At 34.0% G+C, this 16,639-nt stretch overlaps 1 protein-coding gene across 1 annotated transcript in view; it reads right to left on the bottom strand.

Moving 5' to 3' along the window:
* ADAMTS6 (ADAM metallopeptidase with thrombospondin type 1 motif 6) overlaps positions 1-16,639 on the bottom strand; it is a 221,523-nt gene that overhangs the window by 34,405 nt on the left and 170,479 nt on the right. The window contains 1 exon segment of the mRNA XM_014452423.2: positions 848-977. Coding sequence (XP_014307909.1) covers positions 848-977 — 130 coding nt within the window.

The raw sequence follows: 16,639 nt of genomic DNA, 5'->3' as shown, positions 1-16,639 counted from the left end.
ATTGCTACATCAATCAGCAGAAAGAAGCTGAAGTACACCTCTGTGCCCTACACTCCAAAGATAGGATGCCTAGGATGACAGAACTTAAAACTGGGCCAGAAATTAAAGCACTGATATGCCAATGCAGAATATTTTTAAACCATGTTCAAAGTCTTTAGACCTTTAGAATAAATACCTGGAAAACATTGAACTGCACATTTTATCTACTATACTTTATTGAATCTCAGATGTTATTATTTTATGTACCATTAAGAAAGAAAAAAAATGCCCTAACCAGTTTGGCTCAGTGGATAGAGCATCGACCTGTGGACTCAAGGGTCCCAGGTTTGATTCCGGTCAAGGGCATGTGCTTTGGTTGCGGGCACATCCCCAGTGGGGAGTGTGCAGGAGGCAGCTGATTGATGTTTCTCTCTCATTGATGTTTCTAACTCTCTATCCCTCTCCCCTCCTCTCTTTAAAAAATCAATAAAATATATTTTAAAAAAGAAAAAAAAATAATGCTGATTATTATTTTAAGACACAATCAGTTGCAAGATAAATCCTAATGTCAGAGATGTTAAAAATATGAAAGATTTGTGCTTTAGCAACTGATGAAATATAATTTCCAGCACTGTGCCAGGATCAACCACTGAAGTTCCTGCTTTAGAGGAGTTAACTGAATCCTGTGCGTAAATAAGCATCTTTCCTCATTGAAAGGCTCATCAAAATTCTACCCGCTGTGATGTTTTATCCCCTTTTCTCTGTTTAATTTAATCACATAATATGAATATATGTTTCCAAATGTGAACATCCAATGTTTTTCTTTTTGTACTTGAAGAAAATAATTCTCACTTCTTCTTTTACTTACTCAGGTGAGCAGGGCTCAATATTGCAGCGTCTTCGCTTTTCAGGTGGCTTAGTGTCAGGGTCACAGTAATTGTCCTGGACAATAGAGCTGTCATCCACTCTTTTGCAGACCACCTCCTGTTTTTGGAAACCTTGAGAAAAGGAGAACATAATGAATTGAAGAGTAGTTTACCTTCCAATAAGTTAGGTATGCACAGCTTTCCTCTGTGAGGAATCAACCTCACTGGATCGCTGCTGTCTTTCTGTTCCAAAAGCACTTGACTGCTTCTCTAAAAAGGGAGAGAAGTCCTGGTCATTATACTGCACATTTAGGCAAAATTATTGTTCTCATGTTTAGTAACATAACTGTTTTCAAGTTCAGAAAAGAAACTATTGGTGATTTTAAATAATTAGCAGTCCCATGTGTATAATCTTCTTCATGCTTTCCTTAAAAAAGAAAAAAAAATCTTCATTTTCCCTAAATATCATCAGATAAAATGTGTGAATATCCATTTCAATGCAAAACAATGGTTGTATATCTATTTTAAAACAAAACAATAGGGGTGCATTTACTTTTTGATATTTGTAGGACAAATCCAATTAATTTAGTCTTTGTTAGGAGCGCATCACATTCACACATTTCATTCTTTTCTTCCACTTATATATTTGTTTTTCGAACAGCCCACAAAGTCTAGAATTTAAAGATCGCAGAGAACTTTTGGAATACAACCCATTAATCTACTTTAACGGAGTTGGGCCCATTGATTATACCATTGTTAAACAGATGCATACATATTCCATAAAATCTGAACTTACAAAATACTTATCTCATTCTTAAAAACTCTTATAAATGTTTGCCACAGCTAAAACATTCTCATTATAAAATATGTACAATTCTAAGTATGATTGTTATTTATTGGCAAAGACATCCAACCAACCACAACTTGCTCACATGTCACAAAGTACAAAGACATACACAACACACACAGACACACTCTGATTTGTGAACATCCCTGGTCAATAGACTTTATGTAGGCTCAAAAAGAAGAATCAAAAGAAGCAAAGATAAGTCTATCAAAATGTCAGAGAAAAGGTCAAACGACAAGAAAAGATTTCAGTTGATATAGAGGTAGCAGGTTGCTCCTGGAATTGGAATAAAAGCAGACGAAGCTATCCCCCTACTCACCACTCTGTCTCAATAACCAGGTAGGAGCATGAGCAGTACCTAGGAAATCACAGCTTCACACCTAGCTAGCCTCACACAAACCTCCAGTTTTGCCTTTTTTCTATTACTTTTAATAGTAGCCTAAAGAAAAGAGTTTAATAGCAAATTAAGAAAATCAATGTGAAATAGGATCGTTCAGTAAAGGAAACTGTCACCGAAAGAGCTGCACACCAAATGCTCCCCACAGGTCCCTTAAAAGTCATGGACTTGTGAGGTGGGAGTGCCTCCATCGTGTTTTGCACACTTTTAACCAAGTTGAATTTAAAGATAAGAAATCCCCTGATCAGGAAAACTGTTAAGTGCTGTCGTCTCTGGTGGCGATCAATTGAAGAAGGTGTATTTTATTGGTTGCACTGACCCCAGGCTCTCACTGATGACCTTCAACAAGTTTTTAGGCTCTCCTAAATTTAGAGGTTTAAAACACAGACAAATGACTTACTGACAAAATGTCTTAGAGTATGTGTTGTATTCATTCCCTCCCAACTCCTAAAATAGGCCAAACATCTCAGTTTATGGGATAACAGTTTGGAATTTTTTAACTATTAAACTAGATTTTGGGGGGAAGAATGATTCACATCCAGGCGTAGCTGTGATCCATTCACAGATGTTTCACAATATTCATCAGATATCTCCCTGTTATGTCATTCCAGTGGGCAGATATCTAACTAAGTCCATCTGATCTACCTAGACAAAAATCTCTACCATTAGTCACAGGATTCAACTGCCAACTGCTACAGTGGCTCAGAATATCCATACACCCGGGTTCAAGTTCCTATCAGGGAGAGCAAGGGGTTATTTTTATTGGTTAGCATGGCTCTTTTTATTCCAGTCATTCAAACATGATTATACTTAGAGTAACATTTTTACCCAACATTTATAAATATGTTTAATAATAAATACAATGTGATTATACTTGCAAGAAGAAAGTTGGCATTCAACTTAGTATATTGCTTGTTTTTCAGAAAAGGATACTACAAAATGGAACTGATGTTGCTCTGTATCCATGGCAGTAACATTAATTCAGTTTCTTCAGGTTCAGATAAAAGTCTACTTCCTTTAAATCAATCCTAGACATGTTGTTTAGTTATAATTACATTAATTTTTAAAGTAGCCTTTAATGTAAAAGCAAGGCCTCTGTAATTTCTATCACAGATGAGATGTTAGCTACGAGAGGTGAAATTTGTATTTCATTTTAAGATAGATTTTAGCCATGTATTTGAAAATAGTTAGCTCTATAACATTGTTAAAAATTTGAAAAATACACAAAACCAGAAAGAACAAAATAAAAATTATCCACAATTTTACATCTTTGTTGTAGACGTTTCTTTTTAAGGCTATTTTGCATAAAATACTTTTGGAAAAAAATTAAGCACAAAATAGTTTCTGGTGGGATCCAGTGATTAGTTTAAAGTTATGTAGTACATAAACCAAAAATGCCAGTTAAATGTGGTCAGCAGGTTATTCATTCATTCATTCACACAGAATAGTTATTAATACAAGGCCCTGTGCTTCTTATGAGATACTTGACTAAGTGCTAAGAATTACAAATAGACTTAATTTTGGTCATGCCCCTTGAACTTCTTTTTTTTTATATATATATTTTATTGATTTTTTACAGAGAGGAAGGGAGAGGGATAGAGAGTTAGAAACATCGATGAGAGAGAAACATCGATCAGCTGCCTCCCGCACACCCCCCACTGGGGATATGCCCGCAACCAAGGTACATGCCCTTGACCAGAATCGAACCTGGGACCCTTCAGTCCGCAGGCCGATGCTCTATCCACTGAGCCAAACCGGTTCGGGCCCCTCTGTCTTCTTAAAAACTAAGAATTAGGGAATTTTGAGGTGCATTTCGGTTTCATAATTTTAGAATACTACCTTGAATAAACAGCTGAAATTACTCCATATTGTATGAAGACGCATTTTTCTTCACATTCATCTTTTATTAATTTTCTTCTAAAATGTTATATTAGACAGTGTGGTATTTCACACTCAAGAACTGACTATACTAGTAATCTATTCCAAATATTTCCACAACAATGAAATATCTCCCTCCAACAGCACAGAAGTCTCCTTCCAACTTTTACCCTCACACTTGGTGGGTTTACAGAATTTTTTTTCTTGTTAAGTGAATAGCAACAGGATAACTTTCTAAACCAATGTACCTAATTGGACAGATTTTTAATCACATACTTTTGGATTAAGAAAAATGCAGCATTTAACTTTAGAAAGTAGAAAATACAGATCAACTAGAAATAATATAAACTAAGTCGACAAGAGAAATGATTGAGTTTAGAATCTTTATATTACCAAGCCTCTTGTACACAGTTTCTAGTAATCTGTAAAACATTGCTAAGAAGTTTATTTAAATCCTGTTGGGTATAATTACATCCAGTTACACAAAGTCACTATGCTTTTAAATCTGAAGACTTATAGTTTGTACCCAAAAACATAAAATGTCCACATGACCAGTCAATATACACCTAATTGAAAACAAAATTCTAGTGGCTTTTAGTGTCCATATCCCCTCGAGATATGCAGATGTTCTGCAGAATTTAATTAGTCAAATTTTAAACTGCACTAATTATATTTATCCTTATATACCTAATGGTACTGGTAGCAAACTCTATACCTATTCTTTTGTTAAATGCAGTACCTCTTCTATGGTTAAAAAATTAATGGTTTCATATTATAAAATTTAAGTACAAAAATGCCATTAGCAATACAGGACATACATTAGCAATACTTTAAAATCTCTAAAATGGGTATGTCTTATGTAGAGACTTTTACTTTACTTATATTTAAAGAATCAAATATGATGGCTCTTAACATGGAAACATAAGCCTTACTTTCAGTCTGAAAATTTAAATTTGTCAGATCTTATATTTAACTTTTTGCCAATAGCTAAAAGTTACAGATGATCCATTTGTCCATCAAAGGTTCTCTTGTCTAATGGGAGAAAGAAGTACTCAACTTGAATCACTGTTCTAAGCTACACATCAAGAAATGGCTTTAATATTTTGGAACAATTGAGTCCTGGATGAACTCCTTCACCTGCTGTACTTGCTCTAGGTTGATGCGATGGTTCCTGTGAAGAGCACGGGATCTTTGCTTAGCAGCCAAAGTCCTAGGGCCAAGCCCAAGTGAGAGACTACAGCTCCTCTTCATTTCTCACCTCCATTTCAGTCCCTCCTCTACTCCCCTTGTAAGCTGCTTAATGTCCTCATGTCCCATCTCTCTCTCTCTCTCTCTTAATTTTATAAATTCATGTATAATAATTTTAGCAATATGTTGCTTTTTTTCAGGGCAGTTCACCATTTTAAAGGTGGAAAGAGGGTACTCAATACATAGAAATTACCACTTGAATTTTACTAGAAAGAGTGACTGTGTTAAACCAAGAATGGTGTAGAGAAGGTTAAGGGCAGGAGGAAGATCTTCTGGGTCTTCTCAAATCTACTCATAACACCCAGATTTCAGTCCGAGACCATTGAATGGGCTGGTAAGTGAACAGTCAATAACCACATATGAGTGAGCCAGTAAGGGAGTAAAAGAGAGGTATACATGCATCCTTGGGATGAATGGGCTAACCAACATCTAGATAATTTAACCTAGAGGCATAGCACATCATATCATAGCAGTTTTCTGAAGAGGAAGTGGTGGGGAGAGAAGTTAATAAGTCAGAGTTTAGACTAAGAATGTGGTTGGTGGCTAAAGCAACAATTTGCTTAACCACAACACCCAAAGTAGCTAGCAACCAAGACAACACTATATTACCACAGTATACAGAGCATATGGCTAGCAATATTAACATAATCTAAGTCTTCAGGGCAGATATCATCCAAAGAGCAACAAATGCCACGAATAAAAAGTCTCTCTCCTCTGCCTTTCACTGCTGGAATCTGGCTGTTGTGCTGTGTGATTATTGGCCAGACACAAGCATTTTCAGGGCAGAGCAAAGCCCATCTGCCTTGGATCTAACAGCTGGCATCCAGGGTACCAATCAGCTCCACCCATATGCTTCCTGCTTCTGATGAGCCTCCTGCTAGTTTTTATTGTTCAAAGGCTTTCTTTCTCTGTCTTTTTAGTGTCTTCCCTTCTGTCCTAGCAAAACTAGATGTCCCAAGGGAACAGGATTAAGAAAAGAAAAATGCTACTCTAAAAATATTGTATTTTTCTAGAGCCAACTGTGTTTACTGATGGTAAGGTAGGGTGGAGCACACATATACTGCATTTATTTGAAATCACACTATCCCTGGAGGGAATTACTACTACTCATTATATATGAACGTAATCTTTTCCAGGGCAAGTGTCTAGCTTAATTTAACTCACTGGATTCCTACCATGTCTAAGGCATAGTTTATTCCTTATCATAAGGGGGGAAATAAGTGAGACAGTCTTGACCTCAATGAGATGACATTAAAATGAGGAGGCAAGATTAGGCAAGTACCATTATAATTATGGAAGTCACCTTATCTTTAAAAAATGTCCTTTCAGGTCTAATATTTTTTATTTAATTTTGTTTATTATTGCTGTCTGATTTCTCTTACAAGTTATATATAGCTTTTAAAATAAACTCATTTTGCTCAAGTAAAAAAAAATGGGTATAGTAATATCATAAGATTCTATAAAATTGGGATGATGATGCTTATCATTATAAAAGGCTTTCTTTTTTCCAAAAGTATTTTATGCATAATAACTTGTAAAGGTACATATGATATGGTTGTTAAAAATGATATTTTGGACAAAAATTTTGTCAAGTGAAACATGATCTGTGACACATACATCATTAATACAATAGGAATGAACTTAAACTTTGTTTTCAGTCTTACCCAAGTTTTTCAGCGAGTGAATATGTATCTAGGCCCTAATCACATTAGGAAAAAATATAATCTCTAAAGCAACAGAAATGAGATGAAAGAGGAAAGAACACAGGGGAAATGTTTTAGATTAGCAGAGATTTCTTGCCTTCAGTTATAAATCTTAACATTAAGAGGAAATGCAAGCCACAATAGGCAGGGTAAACAGTAAAAAATGTCAGGTTATCAGGTGCGATGTTCATATGTAAGACTTTTTACGAGAAGTTAGAAAGCTTAAGTTATATTGAAGATACCCAGGAGAATTCAATGAATTTTTTAAAAAGTGTATTATGAAAAAAAAAGTGTATTATGTAGGGAAAGCCATATGCTTAAGGAAAAATAGAAATAGAAATAATGATTATGGACAAATAAGTGAACAAGAATATTAACTTCCAGAAGTGTGAACCAGCCAAGAGCACGAGTTTGCCTGGAGGAGTTACTCCTCTCCAGGGCACGCTGCATGAGAACCGAGCCTGGTGTAATCGATGGCTACAAGAGGGTATGCTTTTAGGAGCTGTGATGTTCACAGATGCCCTGCTATAATGCCTGGTACAACTAATCCCCTATGTTAAAGGGTCTTCATCCTTCTCAACACTGAAAATGACTTGAAAGAAGGGGATGGTAGGAGAGAGTCAAGAGGGGAATGCCACCGTCAATGCAATGACAGACTATTGTCCAGTCTTACAAAAACTTTCTTTTTCAAAGATCAAGACAATAATAGGAAATAATAAATGAAGCTGAATGCAAATCTTTATTCCCTGAAAATTCAAGTCACTTTTTACAAGGGACTTGTATTATTAAATAGGTTTTATGCCTACATTTGGAATATACAGGAATCAAATGTAAAAGAACCCTCACAGCTTCAAGCAATGGTATATTATAAAACCTCACATGAAAATAACTTCCATAGGGATTTTTTTTTTCTTAAAAACTCGTTACATAACGATTTTTTTCTAAGGGGGGGGAATGATGATAAGTAAAGGGCTTTTAATTATTCAAACTAAAATTTCCATCTGTTATCTTTTACTTGACACTGAAAGTAACTTTCGCATGGTAATTCCTAAATCAAAGAGAAGCAAACTTAATTATAGAATTCAACTTTTTTATGTCTTTAACACTTAATTTCAATCAAGTCTATTTTGAATCTTCAAAAACAATTGGATTGGTTTTCCTCCGTCTGCTTCACTTGGGATCCTCCACTTTGAGCTCCAAAGTCACAGTATAGATGTCTTTTATAAGCTGATAAGTGTTAGTCATTATTATTGTTATTATGTCTATAAAAGTCAAGTCTCAAAACCCTTCTTTGTTTGAAACACATTCTTTTATTCACTAATAGTGAATTGGCCACTTTTAGTGATGGTAAGTATGTTAGGTACTTAGAACTAGCAAAGAAATTTAAAAGGAGGACTGTGAAAAGGCAAAGCATTTGCCTCTGTTTTATCTGGTACTTTGAGAGCTGTTCTCTTTCAGGCAGATACTAGTACTGGCCTAAAGGTTGCATTCTATATTTTTGAATAATAATGGCTTTTAAAAAAAGTTTAAATGCGTTATTTTTAGAATGACTTAGCTATACTTTTAAGTGTACATTATGTTTGTGTTGTATCATTCTTGAGAACAATAAATTACATAACATGAACTTATAATGTTTCCCTAGAAACAATGTAGAAATAGCCAACATTTTAAAGGGGCTATAGTAATCTGCATGATAGATTCGTTAAAATCATTGGAAAAAACATGTTATTAATAAATGAATAGTGTAGATTATTAAATAATCTCATTAGGGAGTAAACTGCAGAAAAGAATTTGCTATCAGGGGCTCTTTTAAATATGTAGTTTATTTTCTCTTTCTCCTTTTTTGTTTAAATCACCCACTAATCTTAAACTCTTAAACTGAACTAACAGAGACAAAGAAAGGAAACATTCAGGAAGGCACATCAGCAGGAATACTTAATACAGGTCTGAAGGAGAAATTACATATTACTTAAGACCTCTAGTTCCTTAACTAAAAAAAATCTGATTTTTAAACTCTGAACACCACTAGGACCCAGAATAAGCAAGTTATATGCTTTTCCCCCCTCTTATGAAATGAAATTCAATGTCTACTGAAGTGAGGTGACTAATTTTTATCCAACTTTAATGACACTCATTTTACCCTAAATCAAGAGTTCTCAAACTTTCTTGGTTCACAGCATCCTTAGTGTCTCAGTAAATTTTTCACAGAACCAAGGCAGAAAAACATACCAAAGAGTTTCACTTAATAATTAGTTAGGTCCAAACAAGTTAATAGTAATAATCTGTGGCATACAACTGATCTGACCGTGTTGGCATTGAAAATGCCCAGTATTCTGCAGTGTCCTGGGGCTCCATGATGCAGTTTGAAAAATATGGCCCTAAGTCAGAAGAATACAAAATAGCAGTTGTAAAACTATGTAAAGCATCTTAAAAATCTGAAAAAGTAGAGACCAATTCCAATATTTATGAGAATACTGGTGAATTAGGTGAAATCACAGATAGTAAAATAAAAAGAATATGTCTTAAAAAAAAGAATATGTCTTACTTAGAAAGAATAAACACAGAAAGAATATATTTTAAGTTTATATGCAATTCACACATATACACACACATTCAAGGCTTAAGATGACATCCAGGGGAACAAAAGAATAATAAATGAAAAAGCACTTATTTAAAATAAGCATCAAACATGCAAGAAAAATTAATTAGGCTAATTAAATATAAAAGTAATGATGATATTTTAAATGGTCAATGACAACTGATCAGAAACATTCTTGAATAACCCATAGTGTGTATATATAAGAAAAATCTTTATCTTCAAACAAAATCAAATTGGTTGTTACAGAATAATCATGGGGATGGAAAGTACAGCAGAGAAAATATAGTCAATAATATTCTAATAACTATGTATGGTGCCAGGCAAGTAGAAGATGTATCAGGATAACCATTGAGTAAGTTAAATAATGTCTAATCACTGGAGTGTATAGCTGAAACGAATATAACATTGTATGTCAGCTGTAATTGGAAAATAAAAAATAATTTAAATAAAATTTTAAAAGCTAAAACATTTAAAAAAATAAAACCTAAAACAAATTGCCTCTAAAAATAACCTGTCTCCTTCTTCCTCCTCCTCAATCTAAGCACAGATGTAACTTATCTCTTTTTGCCTTAGCTGTCCAGCAACGAATGTGTAGCAGAGAGATGCCTGTTTGTCAGCAGAAACCTGACCAAATTGAGGTAGTTTTAAAAAATTTTTCAATTACAGTTGCCATCCGATATTATTTTATATTAGTGGGTAGACATTTATATAATTTACAAAGTAGCCCCCAATAAGTCTAGTACCCACCTGGCACTATACAATATTATTGACTACATTCCCTATGCTGGCTGTACTTTATAGCCCCATGACTTAATCCCTTCACCTTTTTCACTCAACCCCCTAAACCCCCTTCTATATAGGCAACCATCAGTTTGTTCTATTTATGAGCCTGTTTCTGTTTTGTTTGTTCATTTATTTTGTTCTTTAAATTCCACATTTTAGTGAAATCAGATGGTATTTGTCTTTCTCTGTCTGACTTATTTCACTTAGCATGATACCCTCTAGGTCCAACCATGTTATCAACAAATGGCAAGATTTCATCCTTTTTTATGGACGAGTTATATTCCATTGTATATATATATACCATATCTTTATCTAAGTCTCTATTGATGGATACTTAGGTTGCTTCCATATCTTGACTAATGTAAATAATGCTGCAATGAACATAAGAATGCATATATCTTTTTGAATTACTGTTTTGGATTTCTTCGGGTAAATACCCAAAAGTAGACTTGCTGGTTTATAAAGTAGCTCTATTTTTAATATTTTTAGGAACCTCCATACTTTTTCCATAGTTTTTGCATCAATTTGCAATCCTACCAACAAGTGCAGAGGGTTCCCTTTTCTCCACATTCTCTCCAATATTTGTTGCTTGTTGATTTATTGATGATAGCCATTCTTTTTTGTTGTTAATCCTCACTGAAGGATATTTTTTCATTGATTTTTTAGGGAGAGTGGAAGAGGGAAAGACAGAGAGAAACATCAATGTGAGAGAAACACATTGATCAGTTGCCTCCTGCATGAGCCCTGACCAGGGCCCGGGCCAGGGAGGAGCCTGCAACTAAGGTACATGCCCTTGCCCGGAATTGAACTTAGGACCCTTTGGTCCACAGGTGGGTGCTCTATCCACTGAGCCAAAATGGCTAGGCATGATAGTCATTCTGACAGGTGTGAGAGGATATCTCATTATTGTTTTAATTTGGTTATTAGTGACATCTAATGATTATTATAGCATCTTTTCATATAACTATTGGCCATCTGTATGTCCTCTTTGGAGAAATGTCTATTCATGTCCTCTGTCCACTTTTTAATTGGACTGTTTGGGTGCTGTTGTTTTTTTTTGTGTTACCTTGTATGAGTTCTTTATAAATTTTGGATATTATTGGATGTATCATTGATGAATATCGTCTCCAAATTAGTAGGCTATCTTTTACTTTTATTCATGTTTTCCTGTACTGTGCAAAACATTTTTTGGTTTAATATAGTCCCATTATTTTTTCTTGTTTCCCTTGTCCAAGGAGATATATCCTTAAAAAAATCACTAAGAGCAATGTTAGAGTTTATGCCCATGTTTTCTTCTAGGAATTTTATAGTTTCAGATCTTACATTTAAGTCTTTAATCCATTTTGAGTTTATTCTTGTATGTGGTATAAAAAAGTGGCCTAGTTTCATTTTTTTTGCATGTATCTGTTTAGTTTTCCCAACATCATTTATTAAAGAAACTGTCTTTACCCCACTGTAAATTCTTGCCTTCTTTATCATATATTAATTGACCATATAGGTGTGGGTTTATTTCTGGGCTCTCTATTCTGTTCATCAATCTACATGTCTGTTTCATGCCAGCAATATGCTGTTTTGATTACAATTACATAGTCATGTAGTATAGTTTGATATCAGTAGCATGATACTCCCAACTATGTTCTTTCTTAAGATCTGCTGTAGCTATTTGAGTTATTTGTTCTAGTTCTATAAAAAATGCCATTGGTATTTTGATAGGGATTGAATTGAATCTATCGATTGCTTTGGGTAGCACAGACATTTTAAAATGTTAATTCTTCTTATCCATGAGCATGGTATATGCTTCCATTTATTTATATCTTCAATTTCTTTCTTTAGTGTCTTATAATTTTCCAAGTACAGATCCCTTATCTCCTTGGTTAAATTTATTCTTGGGTATTTTATTCTTTTTGATGCATTTGTACATGGGATTGCTTTCTTAATTTCTCTTTCTGATAGTTCATTATTGGTGTGTAAAATGCAACTAATTCATGAATATTAATTTTTTGTCCTGCTACTTTACTAACTTTATCACTTCTAATAGTTTTATGGTGGATCTTTAAGGTTCTCTCTATATACAGTATCATGTCATCTACAAATAATGACAGTTTTACTTCCTCCTTTCCAATGTGGATGCCTTTTATTTCTACTTCTTGTCTGATTTACGTGGCTAAAACTATGTTGAATAAAAGTGGTGAACATCCTTGTCTTTTTCCTGATCTTAAGGGAAATGCTTTTAGCTTTTCCCCACTAAGTATGATGTTGGTTGTGTTTGTCATATATGGTCTTTATTATGTTGAGGTATGTTCCATCTTTTCCCACTTTGCTGACAGTTTTTTACCATAAATGAATGCTGAATTTTGTCAAATGCTTTTCATGCATCTGTTGATATGATCATGTAATTTTTACCCTTCACTTTGTTTATGTGGGGTATCATTTTAACTGATTTTCAGACATTGAACCAAACTTTCATCCCAGAAATAAATCCCACTTTATCATAGTGTATGATCTTTTTAATCTATTGCTGGACCTGTTTTGCTAATATATTGTTGCAGATTTTTGCATCTATCTTCATCAGGAATATTGGCCTATAATTTTCCTTTTTTTGTAATGTCTTTGTCTGGTTTTGGAATCAGGGTGATGCTGGCCTCATAAAATGAGCTTAGGAGCCTTCTGTTGTCTTCAATTTTTTTGGAATAGTTTGAAAAGGATAGGTATTAATTCTCCTTTATATGTTTGGTAAAATTCACCTGTGAAGACATTCAGGCCAAGACTTGTTTGTTGAGAATTTTTGTAATTACTGATTCAATTTCATTAGTAGTAGTCTGTTCAGATTTTCTGTTTCTTCTTGATTCAGTCTTGAAAGATTGTATGTTTCAGGAAATTTATCCATTTCTTCCAAATTGTCTTATTTGTTAGCATATAGTAGTTCACAGCATTTTCTTATAAATCTTTGTATGTCTGTGGTGTCAGTTGTCACTTTTCATTCATTTTTAATTTTATTTATTTGGGTCCTCTCTCTTTTTTTCTTGATGAGTCTGATTAAAGATTTATCCAGCTTGTTTATCTTTTCAAAGGACCAGCTCTTGATTTCATTGACCTTTTGTATTTATTTTAGACTCTATTTTATTTATTTCTGCTCTGACCTTTATTATACCCTTTCTTCTAATCACTTTTGGGTTTGTTTGTTGTTATTTTTCTAGTTTCTTTAGGTGTAAGATTATATTGAGATTTTTCTTGTTTCTTGAGGTAGGCCTGTATTACTATGAATTTCCTCTCAGAACTGTTTCACTGTGTCCCACAGATTTTGGGTCATTGTGTTTTCATTTTCATTTGTCTCAAGGTATCTTTTGATTTCTTCCTTGATCTTGTTAACCCATTCATTGTTTAGTAGCATGTTATTCAGCCTCCATGCGTTTGTGTGTTTTTCAGTTTTCAAATTGAGTTCTTTGGTATACAATTTTTGTACTTCTACACAAAGAGGAAGAAAGAAAACCCTAGAAAAAAAACAATTTGGGAAAAGTAATCAGAAGTGTCAATAAAGTGAATCGCAGGACAAAGATTGTATATATTTTGAGTATAAACTTAAAACTACTACATGCAAAATGAATATGTATTTCTGTCCTTTCTTTGCACTACAAAGGAAGTATCCTTAAGGTTTCTTCAGTAGCAGAACAGGTGCAAAGTTAAATGCAACAAGTACAGCAACAACTCTTAATTAGTTGGCTTTGGAAGGTTTTGCTTTAAGCCTAAGGGTTGTATTAAATAAGAGAAGATGTTAAGGAGGTAGTGTGGGTACAAGGGAATGATTTGAATAGTGTGAAATGAGAGTACATCCAGAAAGAGAGAAAATTATCATTAATACTGCTGCATTTTACAAAGATTCATCCCCTATCAAAAAAAAACCAATGTCCTAAAACAATAGAAGAATTTTTCTGATTAGAACTGTAAGTTACAAAGAGAAAAGAAGTTTCTTATTAGTTTTCATAGATATTGAGTTAAATCAGGGGTCATATGCATCTTACATTCTGACTTGTGGGTCTAAATTAAAGTTGAATATATATCCACTTACACATTTTAGCACCCTAAGTACCACAAAACTTGAAATTAGAAGAAAGAGCTTTCAAAATCTGTTTAGCACAGTTTCACTTGATATTAGCCAAAAGGCCAAGAAGTGATATTTAGCACAATCTTAGTGCATTTTAAAAACATTAACTAGAGGCTTATAAGTGATCCATCAGGTAAAATACGACATGCAAATAAACTGAACTATAAAAAAGCTTTCCAAATGCATGTCCAACGCCAATGCCCATACAAATTATGAAATTAATTGGCATCCTGCCACCTTTTTCATTCCCTTCTCTGATGATCCTCTATACTTTCCCATTCCAAATACTTATACCCAAATCTCATTAACCACTACAGTCAACTAGTAGCCAATTAATAAGAGATGTGAGTTAGAAATGGTCCCAGAGGTATCTGAATCTGAATGTAAATCATTTGAAAAATAAGTAAACTTTCAATCAACCTCAAAGGCAGCTCTTCTCAACCTTAGCTGTGCATTAGAATTACCTAGGGAGCTTTTTAAAATCTGATGCCTAGGCCACACTCCTAAGGAATTAAATCAGAATATTTAAGGGTGGTGCCAAACACAGAATTGTTTAAAGTTCTCCAGTAATTCCAATGTGCAGCCACAGTTGAGATCCATTGCTTTAGGGAAAGCATTTGAAACAATGAATTTTCAAGCTTAGTGAAGAAGCTATTTTTAAATGGGGATACATCATGTGGCTCTGTTGAGGTTGCCAACTAGTGAAAACGCTCTGTTCAAGGTAAAGACCATTTTTATTAAGAAAGAAAATGCTACCTTTTAAAAATCACTAGAGACTCAGTTTCTAATTCCTAATTTCAGCAAGTTACTTCACTTGAGTTTTACCTACCAAATATAAATAATAATATCAATGTCTACCTCATGGTGCTGCCAAGAATGACCAAATGAAACAGAGCACCAGAAAATGTTTTTCAAACTATAAAATTGTATTTATTATTACAGAGCTCAATTGTAGAACCATTTATCATTAAAAAGACTAGTTGTAATGTGGATTACAACTATAATGTAGATTATTACCTAAAAGATTTATCACTTTGTGTTAATAGACATTAGCTTGATAAAACCTATGTGTCTACCCAATGATTCTCAAAGTCTGGTTTCTGAACCAGTAGCAGCAGCATCACTGGAAACTTGTCAGAAATGCAAATTCTTGGAATCTATGCCAGACCCACCAAATCAGAACCTGGAGGCAGAACCTAGCAATCTTGTTTGAACAAACCCTCTAGGTAATGTTGATGCACACTAAAATCTGAGAACCCCATATCTAGGCAAACATTAGTAAAAATGGAATATGTATGACTAAAATCAAAGGATGAATGTACAGTATTTGTTATTTGAAGCTTTAGAAGTCAGAGTGCAAAGGCATACTGGCATAAATTACTAGTAGATAAAAAAACACTCGTAAATCTTTGTATTTTAAAATAATACAATTCTTACTGCCCAGACAACCTTTATCAATTGACACATTAATCATGAATACAATGGTAGTATATAAATTTGGGAGTCAGATAAACTACAGAGCATTCAATAGTTTGGATAAGAAATAAAAAAACAAAAACTCTATTTGAAGTAACAGTGGTTCAGAAAATAGCCAACTTTTAATTCATGGGCTTGGGTTTCACTCAGAGGAAGAGTTAAAACTGTATCCTAAAAATCACATTTATCCTGAAGACAATACCCCATAGCATGTCTATGTTTTCATTCAGGCTAAGGAAGTGTTTCATCACTGACTCAGAGAAAAGACCATTACTTGGACTTAATCACCAGCAATGTTTCCTGAAGCATTAGATTTGTCATTGGGTCTGCTAAGCAACCGAAAAACAGTCTCAAAACTTCTTATCTTCAAAGATCTCACAAGAAAAAACTATCAATATTGCTCTCAAACACAAAGTCCAAAGGTCTTCCATTAATAAAACATGCAGGTTAGCAATAGGTAAGAACATTGAGGAGTCTTGTAAGATTGCAATAGAAAGTTCTTTGAGATCTTGTTTTCTCTTTTTCCATTTAAAAAGATTTTGACAGCCTTAAGACACATAACACCACCCTGGAAAGACTAGAGTGAAGTATACCAATTGAGAACTAACTTTAGTATTCATCCTTAGTTACTTACTAAAAAAACTTCGTAGAACTGACTTTTTCCTGGAAGATTCCTTAACAATAGATGAAGTTCCATTTACTACTACCAAGCAGATAACTGGTTCCCTCTTTGATCAAGATTTCCAAGTCTCAAAAGATTT

The sequence above is a fragment of the Myotis lucifugus genome, unplaced genomic scaffold (genome assembly GCF_000147115.1).
Source record: "Myotis lucifugus unplaced genomic scaffold, Myoluc2.0 scaffold_0, whole genome shotgun sequence".
NCBI classification, from domain to species: domain Eukaryota; kingdom Metazoa; phylum Chordata; class Mammalia; order Chiroptera; family Vespertilionidae; genus Myotis; species Myotis lucifugus.
Note: the sequence above shows the minus strand (reverse complement) of the source record. Positions and strands in the feature narration are given on the sequence as shown.